This window comes from Actinia tenebrosa, unplaced genomic scaffold, assembly GCF_029948245.1.
Source record: "Actinia tenebrosa isolate PJP-AT-01 unplaced genomic scaffold, QUT_ActTen_1.0 PGA_scaffold6__47_contigs__length_16458017, whole genome shotgun sequence".
NCBI lineage: Eukaryota > Metazoa > Cnidaria > Anthozoa > Actiniaria > Actiniidae > Actinia > Actinia tenebrosa.
The window spans coordinates 4,292,715-4,306,856 of record NW_028292583.1 but is presented as its reverse complement, the minus strand read 5'-3'; the positions used below and the strand labels follow the sequence as shown (position 1 = coordinate 4,306,856).

General features: G+C 39.9%; 1 protein-coding gene across 1 annotated transcript; it reads right to left on the bottom strand.

Annotated features, from left to right (window-relative positions):
- Window positions 1-1,090: 1,090 nt before the first annotated feature.
- LOC116290653 (uncharacterized) lies at window positions 1,091-13,266 on the bottom strand. The gene is made up of 20 exons (XM_089038811.1): window positions 13,124-13,266; window positions 11,751-11,883; window positions 11,433-11,538; window positions 10,905-10,989; window positions 10,747-10,794; window positions 9,957-10,076; window positions 9,393-9,509; window positions 8,455-8,583; window positions 7,784-7,987; window positions 7,210-7,416; window positions 6,905-7,138; window positions 6,226-6,468; window positions 5,211-5,387; window positions 4,496-4,576; window positions 3,801-3,956; window positions 3,262-3,420; window positions 2,961-2,987; window positions 2,251-2,394; window positions 1,702-1,884; window positions 1,091-1,210 (listed from the first exon to the last, which is right to left on the bottom strand). The coding sequence occupies exons 1-19, from the start codon at window positions 13,185-13,187 to the stop codon at window positions 1,706-1,708; spliced, it is 2,613 nt and encodes an 870-aa protein (XP_088894937.1). The 5' UTR covers window positions 13,188-13,266; the 3' UTR covers window positions 1,091-1,210; window positions 1,702-1,705.
- Window positions 13,267-14,142: the final 876 nt, after the last annotated feature.

Below are 14,142 nucleotides of genomic sequence, written 5' to 3'. Positions count from 1 at the left end.
GTATTGACTAAATGAATGTCACGAAAACATTGCGTGTTTCTTTATTTGTTAATTAGAAGTAATGAAAGAAAACAAAAACTAATTCCGATGAGAAAAAAACAGTGCAAAATACAGGGCGTTTCGGGGTGCAAACGCAGAAATCAAGGCAAAAACATTGGGTTACGTTGAGATATGGGGTTATAAAACCACCCATCTGAATTTTTCAGTTGTAACTGGTTTACCGTTACCGCCATATTGGGTGTGAATTTAATAAAATCATTTTCTTTGCTTTCTTTTGCTACATTATCCAACAAGAAAGCAATGCCTGGATATTTTTCCTTCTTGATATGCGATATTATTGCAAACCAACCAAAGAAAAATAAGATAAGATTTAAAAGCACGAGTCATTCATACCGCAGTTATTTGTACAATGATCGATATAGCTGCGTTTGCATGTCATACTTTGTAGTTATTAGTATTTAAGCAGCTGGGACTCTGGGAAGGTTATGTGATATTACTTTTGCAACCGTTTGATCGGAACTTGATTTGCTATGTGGAGCATTTATTTGGAAAGGTAGAGCGAGAGCGACAACTGCTTAAGTAATAGAAAACCTTAATTAGCGTGTACAATCATCGACGCTAGGTAGTGCAGTTTTCGTATAACTGTGAAAAGCTCACGGCACGAACACGGCCACGGCAAAGACCCAGCAAATCAAAAATCTAAAACACATCACGGTCGCGGCAAGACACGAACTCTTCATCAAATCAAATGCACGAAACACGTCACGAACACGACTCGGACACGGTCACGACAAGGGCACGGTACTGCTAGACCAATCACATTGATAAAGAGAAAAGAAAGCCAATCAAAATTCTAGGAAACATCACGGTTGCGGCACGGCATTGAACTTTTCATACCAACTAGAAGGACAATTCATTTGTGAGAGTAGCCGCTTGTCCTTTTAACTGGTACAAATAGGTAATGCCGTCTAGGAGGACAATTCATTAGTGTATAGTACAGGAGAGTAGAAAGTAAGGCTAGGCTGCGTAAGATCGGACGGGCTCGAGAGGTTTTTAGGTTTGGTTTGTTGTGTGTTTAAATGACATCAAGTCATTTCTCTGAGCTTTATTTTCGTATATAGTCTTGGTTTAATATTACGACAAAATGACATGTATAGCAAAGCATTAACCTATGACGTCAGCTTCGCTGTCTAAAGATGATCATGGCCAACTGCAAGATAAAAATATATATATTAAATTTAAAATCAAATAGTGTCGAGTAATTTCATAAAACAACTCAACATCCAGCTCTTTTTGTGAGGCGAAAGAGGATTACAGCAACAATCCAGAGACTAGGTATTTTGTGGTACCTTATTAGACGAGGCTTTTTTCTACGCTTTTGAAGGTCGTATATTTTGCGACAATTAAATTTCGCAACTCTCGGCGGGTAAGTTAATTAATTTTTTTGAAATAAAGAAAATCGCGAAATAAGGATGTTTTTCGTGAAATAATGGCTTGGTGTGGTGGGCAAGGTGGCCTGCTTAATTTTGTCTGCTTTCTTATCTGTCTGTCTTTTCTAGTCAGTGTCTGTCTCTTCTGGCTGTCTGTCATTTTTGTCCGTTTTTCATATTCCTCCCCCCTGTTTTTCGATTGGACTGCTAATGTCGCGTTTTTTGTCTTAGAGGTTTAACGTTATCTCGTAGTGATTATTTCAAGATTTACCGGTTCAGTGATCAGACTTTACGGTGACTTCGTTTTTGGTTTGTCCATTTGGGTTGCTGGCAGTACAAACATACTGGACCTCAGCATTGTATGATGCAGTTCTGGTTATAGTCAGTCGAGCACCAACTGGTTTACCGGCTGCGTTGCTGATCTCTTCGTGTTTCATGATACCAAGGAAATCCGCTGAAAATAAAAATAAGAAACTTCATTTTATTGAAAGATTTATATTTATAAATGGCTGGTGCGGGGCTGTCATTTTATGTGGTCACCAGATCAACAGCGAAGGTCTAACCATTTGCGCAGATGTTTCTAGAGCAAACGCAACACCTTCTACTCATATATGGTATTAGGTCTGCACAGCCTGTCTGTCTGACTGTCTGACTGTCTGACTGTCTGACTGTCTGACTGTCTGACTGTCTGACTGTCTGACTGTCTGTCTTTCTGTGCATCTGTTAATCTGCCCGTCTGCCATCTGTCTGTATTCATGCTATCCCGTCCGTCCGTGCGTTCGTCCGTGCGTCCGTGCGTCCGTGCGTCCGTCCGTCATACCTGGTATTCCATTGTCCTCTACCACCCATTTAACAGCGACTGCATCGTAGATGTTGTTCTTGATGTAGCATTCGAATATATTAGCAGCCTCTGACGTTGTGTTCAACACATCAGGTTTGACCATACGCTCTATCACCGGTAGATCTGAACGAACAAAGAACTATTTCGTTACTGTATGACTTACTATGTCAAGGAATTTAACTCAAACTTCAATTTACCCAATCTCGTACCCAGAGCCCTTATTTCTTACTGCGCATGCTCGACGAAATAATTGGGCTCTGGAAAACTCCAATATTTCCTGTGCTGTGATTGGTTCTCGAGAACAAAGGAAGATACCGGAAGTAAGAATTATAGTACTAGGGAAAATAAACAAGATGGCGTCTCGAATTAAGTACACCAAAAAAGCCTGTAGGGCCGGATTTTTCAAAGTTTTGCCGGTTTTGTAATGGAAATTGTATTGATGTCCATTCAATAGATATTTTCGGAGTTAATTTAACTGAAAACCATCTTCAAAACCTAATTTTCCAAGCGCAAATTCACATGCTCGTTGAACATCGTCCGCCATTTTGAATTTACCTAGTCTGTCATAATGCGCATGTGCGAGAAACCCAGAATCTGGGTCTTCCGGTTTGGAGTTTTCCAGAGCCCAATTATTTCGTCGAGCATGCGCAGTAAGAAATAAGGGCTCTGGGTACGAGATTGCAATTTACCTTGAGAAATTGTCGGAGGTCCTACATCTGTTTAAAAAAAGAAAGAAAAGATACAAGACATTATTATCTTAACAAAATCGTTATCAATTGGTATCTTTAAAGAAAGAAATGCTTATACTTGGCAATGCCCTGCTATAAGTCGTTTGTATCATAAAAGCTTCATAGACTACCACTATGACCAGAATCCCTTGCAAACTTTCTTTAAATAATTCATTAATTTGCTCCGATTGTCTTTCTATTTATATAACGTGCAAAAAAGTACGCTAAGCATTCTGGTCCAAACAAACGTTATCAGACCTACCTCCACACGAATAAGACCCAAGTTTAGTGTTGGTGAATTTATTGCTCGGACAGACCAGACAGTTAGTTTGTCCTTCGTTTGGTTGATATTGACCTTGGGGGCACAGAGCACAGAATGGTCTCATGCCGTCCTTGGAAAATGTACCACGTGGACACAAAGCTGTCAATCAAAATTTGTACCAATAAATATTTAGCTAGAGTTAATGCCACTTTTAAAGCTAAATAGACCCCTCGTATGTGGAGTTTATATTGGAGTACAAAACGAAAGAATTTCAATCTCATGTGAATTGCAAACCTATTCTTATGTCCTCCAAAACGAGTTCTTTACTGTGGGCGTAACTTTGCCTATTTCAGACCACGTGTTATTATTTCCTAGAGCAAGATTTTTTTGTTTAATAGTTGTGCATGAGAAGACACATGAATATGGATACAACTCAAACAAAGAGACTTATTCTCAAGACAATGACACGTGGCCTGAAATTGGGAAATATTACGTCAAGTTAAAGAGGTCTATTCCTTGGAGCCAAAAATCCTACTCACCCCTACACACGCGATTCCCTTGAAGAGATGATGTCCCTTGTGGGCACGCCTTACAACTGGTGCTTCCTCTTTGGTCCTGGTACGTTCCTGCGGCACACTGAATACAAGTGTCGTTACCACTCATATCCTTGTAATAGTACCCCAGTGGACATTGTACTGAAAAGATCATCAGTTAGGTTTTTAGTACGTACACTAGGAAGAAACCCCTTCCTAATGTGCTGCTTGAAAAGCTCGATACTTGGTTTCAGTACTCTAAACAGAACTGAATACGCTGTTTAGCGATATACGATATACGATATATATAATAGTCCCTTTCACAGTTCCCTGCGTCATCTTGAAAGGTAGCCGTGCCCTTGCATCGAAGCGAGACGAACGGTGAGCTTGGAATGACAGAGACCAAACACCTTGGACAGATATTCACATGTCTCTATTATCATTGCAAGCTCACCGTTCGTCTCGCTACGATGCAAAGGCACGGCTACCTTTCAAGATGGCGCTGGGAACTGTGAAGGGGACTATTACGATGTTTCGATGAAATTTTGTCATCAGCATTATCAAGTAAAATGAAATAAAAGATTTAAGGAATTAGGATACCTAGTATATCCATTATCCTTAAATCTTTTATTTCATTTTACATTAGGTATCCTAATTCCTTCTAATATATAAATCGGGCCCATTTATAGATATATACTTACAGCAAAGCCCAGCTTGGTGTAGTGCGGGTGATCTTCCAAATCCTTCAGGGCATTTTGTAGTTTTATTAGCAGCAATAAAAGCTTGAAGAGAAAAAAGGAAATTTTTAACTGAATCTGTTCATGTACGCTAAGATAAGCATGCTAGGTTTTAATATAACAATACTTCACATCTCTTAACTAGCTAATTCAACCTGCTTTACGCTTGCAACACAAGCATAGATATCAGCTATAATGCTTTCAGACTCTATTGATCAAGTCTGCATATATAGCTATTTCTTGATGAAGGTTTTGTTGCATCTTGCATATTGCTTGTTACATACCATGCTCTAACTGCATTATGCATGGGCGCAATCAGTGAAGGTCACAACGATACGATTTTTTTTTTTTTTTTTTTTGCCACACGACCATACATTTCTTTGTAAATCATACCACTTCCAAAAAAATTTTACTCCCAAAATTTTGAACATATTACTATCAAATTTTCAGTAGTTACTAAATAAGACATTCTCTTTCGATTTCTGGAGTCGTTTTTTTTTTTTTTTTTTTGCTTGTAGCTTGAAATTTTTTTAATGCTAATGAGGAAAAAACGTAAATAAAGATATACTGCAAGCCTATACTGCAAGCTCTAAAACTCTCAAAGGCAATCTAGTCTGAGCATGCGTAGCGACCTCGTAAAAAAAGGAGAAAGTCGCTACTCAGGCAAAAGAGAACTCACCCACACAGTCTCCTACTGGTGTCCACTTGCCAACAGATTCCGTACAAGTTGAAAAAGTATACGTTCCATAAGTTGTTGTATTTCTAGGACATAAAATGAGAGCGTAATTTTTGCCGCCAAAATCCCCAATCTTCCAGTTTCTAAGGTTGTCGTCTGGAGTCAAACTGCATTTGTATCCTAGGCAAAAGAATGGATCATAATTAATACCACAGACCAATCAAATTTCGTTAAAAACAAAGCAGACATTCAAAACTTTAGAAAACATTACAGCACGACTTGCATACGGCACCGATCACAGTCATACGAAAAATGCTTACTCTAATTGCAACGTGTAAAAATACACCGATCCCGCATTCATCGTTCTATCTCCCTAGTTACTGTTGCTACGTAGGACAAGCTAAATGTGTTTTTGATATACAGCATGAATCAGACACCGATTGCTGGAAATTCACATTCAACATTCTAAAGGTACTACATTGAGAAAAACATGAATAACGACTAAAATTAACTACTTGAATTTGTTGGTCGGACATTCTGTATTCCATGTCGAGAAAACTACCCATTGTTTGGCTGGACACTAAAGCATAGCGGGGATTGGTTAATGCTGGATATTCTGTATTCCATTGAGAAAACTACCCATTGTTTGGCTGGACAACACTAAAGCATAGCGGGGATTGGTCTATGCTGGATATTCTGTATTCCATGTCGAGAAAACTACCCATTGTTTGGCTGGACAACACTAAAGCATAGCGGGGATTGGTCTATGCTGGATATTCTGTATTCCATTGAGAAAACTACCCATTGTTTGGCTGGACACTAAAGCATAGCGGGGATTGGTCTATGTTGGATATTCTGTATTCCATGTCGAGAAAACTACCCATTGTTTGGCTGGACACTAAAGCATAGCGGGGATTGGTCTATGCTGGATATTCTGTATTCCATTGAGAAAACTACCCATTGTTTGGCTGGACACTAAAGCATAGGAGCCGGGATTGGTCTATTGAAATTCACTTACCTCCTGCAATTATTTCAAACTTGCAAGACACCCTGTTTCCTGCCTTGTCTGATGCAGTGTAATACTGATTGTATCGCGGTCCACGTGCAACCTCAAGCCCTCCCTTGTATTCTGGAGTCACACTTGCTACTCCAACATTATCTGTAAACGTAGGTCTTTTATATTTGACAAAGACCTTGGGTGTGTAGGCTGCTTGGAAGATCGTTGGTCCAGGGCAGAAGGTCACTTTGGGAGGCTCTTCGTCTATCAGAAGAAATATAATGGCAGCAAAATTTAAAAGAAAGATAAAGTATTTCCAGTACATTAGGATTTAGAGTTGTCAGTTTGTCATCAAGCTATTTTTCTTGGATAACAATCCAAGCCTCAGGCTGAATTCGGGAGAACCCGTGACTTCTCGTTCAATTGCAGGTCAAATTAAATTGTTGCAACAAGAACCAGGTTGCATGTTTTGATAAGAAATACGATGGGTCACGGAAGGAAGGAGGAAAGGACTTTTCTTATTTATGTGCAACAACCCAGTTACAAAATCTCCAAGCAAGCAAACAAGAAAAGAAGCTACATACCTATAAAAAGTCAAGTACTCAAATGGAAAAAAACTACTCGATAATATAAGACTGAATATACACAAGACTGAGTAGACATGAGGACATGAGTAATGATGCCTTGCATCTACACTTACCTTTAACTTCAACATAAAGAATGCAGGTATCAGTTAAGCCTTCCGGGTTTGTTGCTGTCCATGTGATTCGAGTTCTGCCATAAGGGAATTGAGAGAACTGGTTTGCCCAAGAAGGGGAGACAGTGAGATTGTTTACATTAGACGTGGGTAGTTTCCATTTGGATCCAAGAGAAGTGGTGTTCTTCCCCGGCGGAAGAATGACATCGATCCATGAAGGGCACGTGATCTGAGGAGCTGAGGAATCAAAAAGAAAGATGGAAGCTCTGAATAAACGAAAGATGATATGAAGATAATGAGTTTCTTACCAGGATAAACCTTTTTGCACTTTGCTGGAGAGCCAGACCACGTCCCATTGGCTTGACATACCAGGGTTCCTCCGCTTATCTTTTGATATCCACTGTCACAGTATTGGTAACAATTACTGCCGGAGTCATGGCGACCACCCTCAGTTAAGCAACTAGATGGGTAAGTAGTTGCATTTGGAGGAGACGATACTGGAGGGCACTTGACTCCTAAAATGGAATGACATTTTTTTATCTGGTGCTCTCTGCTCTCTGCTCTCTGCTCTCTGCTCTCTGCTCTCTGCTCTCTGCTCTCTGCTCTCTGCTCTCTGCTCTCTGCTCCCTCGCTCCCTCGCTCTATGCTCTCCATAAGGGGAAGAGCACAGACCACGCTTCAGTGGGAGGAGAAATTTAAAGGAAGGGGGAAGACGGAGAAGTAAAAAGGATTCATTAAGCGCAACTCTGGAGAATAGCACAGAACACGCTTGAGTGAGAGGAGCAAGGAAGGGAGAAGAGAAGTAAAAAAGATTCATTCAACGCGACTCTGGTTTAATGGTAAATGTGAAACCATTACCAGCAATCATACAAGATACCTTACCTCTACAATAACTAAAGCCTCCTTTCCAAAGTCCATGGTCTCCACAGGTGACCGTAATCTGAGTAGGATCCCTCATTTCGTAGCCATACTTACAGACCATAGTACAGCTATCCTTGAATCTGTTTGCTTTTTCCATCGAGCAACGCGAAGGGACGAGTTTTGTTTTCTTGTTTGAGTAATGAGACAAACCTCCGCAGTAATGAACTAAACCAATGAAAATACTAAGGTTGTAAATCATTGACGTGTAAACTGAATACACTGAACTAATAAGCTTACATGCGATCATATTGTTCAATACCCCCGACGATCGAGAAAAAAATGGTACGTATGAAAGCTAGTGTCCCCCACAGCCGCTCGATGTTAGTGTCGTCACGCAAGTGGGGAGGGAGAGTTGTGTGACACTAAGATGACACTAAGAACAACTGCGGGGGAGACTATACGAAAGCAAGTCTAGTTTTTTTCCCGTTTACTCGATAGAAATCAAATTAGTATGTTTAAGGGGCACTAAGATTGGAAAATATAAGAGACTAGTTTATGCGTATATTTTAACGTTATCACTTGGTACTAAAAATATGATCTTTTTTTGGTCCCAGAAACTGCGCGCTCATTTGTCCTGACTGACTTTGCAACGGACAGCCGAGAGCGCATCTTTCTTGGGCGTAACCACACACCTTCACAATGAGTTCTGTTGACGCGTTGATAGCCAGGATTACAGTAGCAGTAGAATCCTCCTACGACGTTGCTACAGTAAGTCGACTCACTGTCACAATTGTGGCTTCCTTCTTGACACTCGTCGATATCTTTCACAGCAAAGAAAGTGACCATATTTACTAACGCGTTTCATTATTTGTTTCTATGTGTGTATGGTGACTTTATGGCGGGGCTCCTAGCAATGCCGCTATCTTGCTTGCATTACTATGCCCAATGTACTCAACAACAACAACAAATCATTCTAGGCTATAATTACAGGGCAGGGCGCGAAATTAACTTTTAACCCCACTAGCAAAACCTTGCTAGTAAGTTTTGTTCTTACTTGCAAAATTTTAAAAGTCACTAGCGATCGATTTCGGCAAATAACAAACGTTACTTGATGCGGGTTCTAACCTTTTCAGTTCTTCAATTTCTGGACTGTGGCCACACTCGCAAAACTTAGCTAGTTAAATTTTGTCCTTACTTGCTAAATATAAAACTTTATTATTTCGAATTCATAGTCACGGTGCACTGAAGGTGCACTCTACCGCAGTGCCATAATGATATCTTTTTGTTATTGTACTTCTGGTTTATTGCACTATATTAACTTGAATGCGGTATGTACTATCAGTATTTGTAATTTCTCCAGATAATCGCAAAAGATTCGACCTATTTCCCTTTGAGTGAAAAACTGAAACATGTATCTTGTTATGTCGTACTTTGTCAGAATATCCTAATTATCATTATTCGTCGTACCCAGTTTAACATGAATTCTCTGAATGTACGTATTTGTGAATTGAACGTCATTGAAAAATACTTTCATTGCCTGATTATTAAGTATGGACAAAACTCTTTATCTACGTATTTAATATTCGATCGGTACTAAATTAGAAATTAATTGTAATTCTTCTACACGTACCAGCGCACTTTGTCCCATTTACGACCTTGTATCCGCTACGGCACCCGCATTTGTATGAGCCCTGAGTGTTAAAGCAGTACTCCTTGCATACGTTTGAGTAGAGGCATTCGTTAACATCTGAAACAAAAAGCAAGAGCCTAAAGGTGCTGACACAAGTTGTGATATTACATGCAACTTTGCAGAAAAAGCCTGCTTTTGGGTGTCACACGGTGCGATGTTGCATGATTATGGGACGTCGTACCTGTGGTATGTAAAGTTGCAAAATTAAGTAGGCTTCTTGGACGTCGCATGCAACATCGCATCGTGTGTCCGCACCTTCATCTGATGTTAATGGTTGAGTTGCTATAAAGCAGTGCTTTTCATAATATAAAGCTTTCTAATTTGTAACTTAATTTGTAACTTTTTAAAATATATTTCTGCAGTACTCAACGTAAAAGCCACGTCGTCTCTCTCTCTCTTTACTCAATGGGCTATGCTTGTCAATTGATTCCATGTGCAAAGAAGATTAACAACAACAGCAACAACAGCAAAACATTTTGTTTTCTCTAGTAAAGCTCCCTGTACCTTCGCAGTCTTTCCAATTATGAAGTCTATATCCTTCAGGGCATTCACATTTATAATAGCCAACCGTATTGGTGCATTTTGCCAGTTTTCCATTACACATTGTTTTGCACTCGTCTTTGTCTGAAGGAAAAAAAATATTGTTAGAACGCAATAATATGAGGATCTAGACAGGCCGGAGTTTGATCAGTACACCCTCCTATCCTATCCTTTCCTATCCCATCCCTTCCCAAGCATAGTATCCCGTCCCATCCCAACTAAAAATTAGTTTATTTATCTCATTCACTCTTATATTTCATTTCACTTCACCTGCATCTCATTCCATGTCATTTCTATCCCATTCTTTTCCAACCCATCCGATCTCATTCCATCTCATCTCATTCCATGCCATCCTATCCCATTCTTTTCCAACCCATCCGATCTCATTTTATCTCATCTCATCTCATTCCATGTCATCCTATCCCATTCTTTTTCAACCCATCCGATCTCATTCCATCTCATCTCATTCCATGCCATCCTATCCCATTCTTTTCCAACCCATCCGATCTCATTTTATCTCATCTCGTCTCATTCCATGTCATCCTATCCCATTCTTTTCCAACCCATCCGATCTCATTTTATCTCATCTCATCTCATTCCATGCCATCCTATCCCATTCTTTTCCAACCCATCCGATCTCATTTCATCTCATCTCATCTCATTCCATGCCATCCTATCCCATCCTCTTCGTGCCCTTTATATCAGCAGACCTACCATTTCCAGATACTAGTCATTCAGTTCATCTTTTCCTTACCTACGCAATTTCCATCTGGTCCTAATTCGAACCCCAAAGGACATTTCCCTAAAATCAAATTAAATCAAATAATATAATATATTAATGTATCGGTTTCCTATCGTACGTAAAGTCAACATTTATATACTGTTCACTATAAAAGCTGGCGTTGCACTTGCCTCCGATGAGAATCCATTTGCCAGGAGGGATGTTATTGTAGTAGTTCAAAAACGAGGACAAGAGGCCATTGGAGACGACCACGACCTTCAATAGAAAAACGATTGAATCAGAAGGAGGTGGTCTTCTATCGCGCAAAGATCGAGTTATATAAAAAAAACCTTTGAATGTTATCGATTCCCTGAAGCAACCTCTGGGCTGATCAAAGTCAGGGCATGGCTAACTCACAGATCGAACCCTGAAGCAACCTCTGGGCTGATCAAAGTCGGGGCATGGCTAACTCACAGATCGAACCCTGATACAACCTCTGGGCTGATCAAAGTCGGGGCATGGCTAACTAAAAGATCCAATTTGGAATTTAGCTTGTTCGGTTTTGCGGATAGGAAAACCGGAGAACCAACCTCGAATCGAGTGAAATACCTCACAAACCCTTCTAAACTCTACCCACATGTGATTTCGAGGCCAAGAAATAATATAAAGCAGAGGCCGTGAGAGCTGAGTGCACGGTCAATGATCTACTAATTATTCACCTTATTTATATCAATTGAATATGACGACCCAGTAGAATGAAAATATATTGATACGCCGGTCAATTTGCCAACATCAACCGCGTTCGATATGGAAGTGCGGTATTTACTGAAAAAAACAACAACAACAACAACATCATCAACAACAATATCAACGGTGTTTGGAAGCGTGGAAATAAGTTGCATTCTTACTAGAGTGCTATTTTCTATTTTGTGATCTTATTATCTTTCGTTGACTTTGAAAAGTTTAACAGAGTTCGTTTTTATACAATAATTACTTATGTACGATCGTCCAAATCTTGATATTTTAAAGTAACATACCTAACTTTCTTAAAAACGTTTCCTGGCGGAACAAAGGCATGAGAAGCTGTTGCTCCTTTATCACCGAGTACTCGTACTTCAATCCATCCATTTGCATCGTAAAAACCAGTCAAAATCACCACTTTGTAGGACCCTGGACAGGAAAAGAAATATATAGATGACAGTTGGTGGGTTGGTGGGTTGGTGGGTTGGTGGGTTGGTGGGTTGGTGGGTTGGTGGGTTGGTGGGTTGGTGGGTTGGTGGGTTGGTGGGTTGGTGGGTTGGTGGGTTGGTGGGTTGGTGGGTTGGTGGGTTGGTGGGTTGGTGGGTTGGTGGGTTGGTGGGTTGGTGGGCTGGTGGGTTGGTGGGCTGGTGGGTTGGTGGGTTGGTGGGTTGGTGGGTTGGTGGGTTGGTGGGCTGGTGGGCTGGTTGGTTGGTGGGTTGGTATATGCATACCCCTTATTGATATTCAAAAATCTTTATCATTATTCTATAGCAACAGTTCCGCGGCATACCAGAACAACCATTCGAGAAAGGCGAACGTTCTACAAAACTATATTTCCTTTGATCCATGATAAATAGTTCTTTATATTTACACAAGAAAAAATATAGGAAATATTATGTAAACTTTGTTAGTTGCACCTGGTTTTGAGATCATTAATTGATTTGTGGAGAAACGCATGCATATAAAAATATAATCTACTCATTTGGCTGTTGTATCCGTGACAGCGTTGGACAATCACAACAACGCTAGGCTCAATAACACTAGGTGAAAGCCCAAAGATGGAATTGGGATTTAGAAGTTTATTTTTGAAAGAGGGAGCTAGGAAAACTAGAGAACCCGAAGAAAATCCCTCGAAGCTAGCAGAGTCACGGAAAACAATATCTCTTAAATCTATGCGCAAAATGTAGCTTTCTTTCGAAGCCATCTAAAGCAAAATGCCTTTTTGTTGCATAATTACAATTGCGAAAATATATAATCTTCCATTTGTATCCATTCATTTCACGCAAAAACGATCGAATATTTCACTATATTTCTTCTATCACTTCTACATATAAATGCAGTGCGCGTTATTTGTCAAGTCAAGTTTAAAAATAGTTCATGCAAAGTGCTTATTTTGAAACAGGAACTTAACTGGACACCGGGGTAAAGGATCCCCGCATGGAACAACACGTACCTTTGATAACAACACGTAGCGGCTTGATAACAAAACAAAAACTGTACACGTGCATACGTACGTGGAGGTAATAAATTTTGAATATTTCAGTGACATCGTTAATGTAATTGTTGATGTATTTGGTAGCAATATGTAAAGTAGGCTCATTTTTAGGGGTTGAACTAGTTTAGTAGCAATTGATAAAGTAGGTTTTTAGGGTTTAACTAGTTTACTCACTTGCATGAGCGAGTGTAACACAGCAAAGGAGTAGAAGCCAGATGACTTTAGTGTAACACTTCATCTTCTTGCTCGCTGAAGACAGAACTTCGCTTACCCAAGGAGAGAAACGAAGTGACTCAAGTCTCTAATGGACCACCTGGTTAATAGACTCAGTTGCATAATTATAGGAATTATTCAACACCCACACAACCAATCAGCGATCAGCAGTTACTTCATAATTGTATATTTTATAATGAATGTTCACTGTTCATACTTATATATATTAAACAAATGAAGCTCATTTGTTTTCGAAGAAATTCCAACGTGAAACTTTAAGAAATCATTGGCTATTTGTTTCCAAGAAATCAGGTATTTTTGCTGCGAAATTGGAGGGGGGGGGGGGGGGGGGGGCTAGCTAGACAGAATATAGGAGACATCATCATTCATATGTTGACGACACGACAAATGAGTAATTTCAAAATATAAATTAGAATACAGCTGTGTCAACTTAATTTCTTGAAATATTTAAACAGCTTTAGCCATATGTTAACAAAATTAGCGGCGAGAGCTCAGCCACCTCCTCTCTATACTTATGCGGCTGTAAGAGCTAGTCATGATAACACTGGAAATGCTTTGATTTATTTTTAACTGGGATTTTCTGCAAGTGAAAAGTGCAGGGTATGATAAAAGTTGAGCCACCGGCGCCGATTTGTTCACCTCGGTTGAACTACCTTCCCTCCTTCCAAAACCCCCTAGTATAGCTACTACACGTCCTTCTATCCCGGTAATGTTGATTAGCTGCTGAGGGGACTAGAGAAATCAGTTAGGCGAGTGACGCATGAAGATGCACGCTGTGCCAAAAGTAAAATATTCCGGATCTGCATATTATTGAAAACGAACCGGTTCACGTTCAGTATTCTTTAGTTTTCGAATTTTTGATGCGTGTTTGACTGTGACTTTCACTTAACGCATTCAATAACGAATCCGGTCTGTTTTTACGAATTTGATTAGCATACCTTGCGCCAAATTTCGCGTCA

Excerpts from the sequence above, each read along its gene's own strand:
- LOC116290653 (XM_089038811.1), bottom strand. The coding sequence starts at position 13,187 with ATGAAGTGTTACACTAAAGTCATCTGGCTTCTACTCCTTTGCTGTGTT. Across the intron at positions 10,990-11,432 it reads ATTCAATTGATATAAATAAG|GTCGTGGTCGTCTCCAATGG; the intron begins GTGAATAATTAG and ends TTTCTATTGAAG. Across the intron at positions 10,077-10,746 it reads ACCAGATGGAAATTGCGTAG|ACAAAGACGAGTGCAAAACA; the intron begins GTAAGGAAAAGA and ends TTTTTCCTTCAG.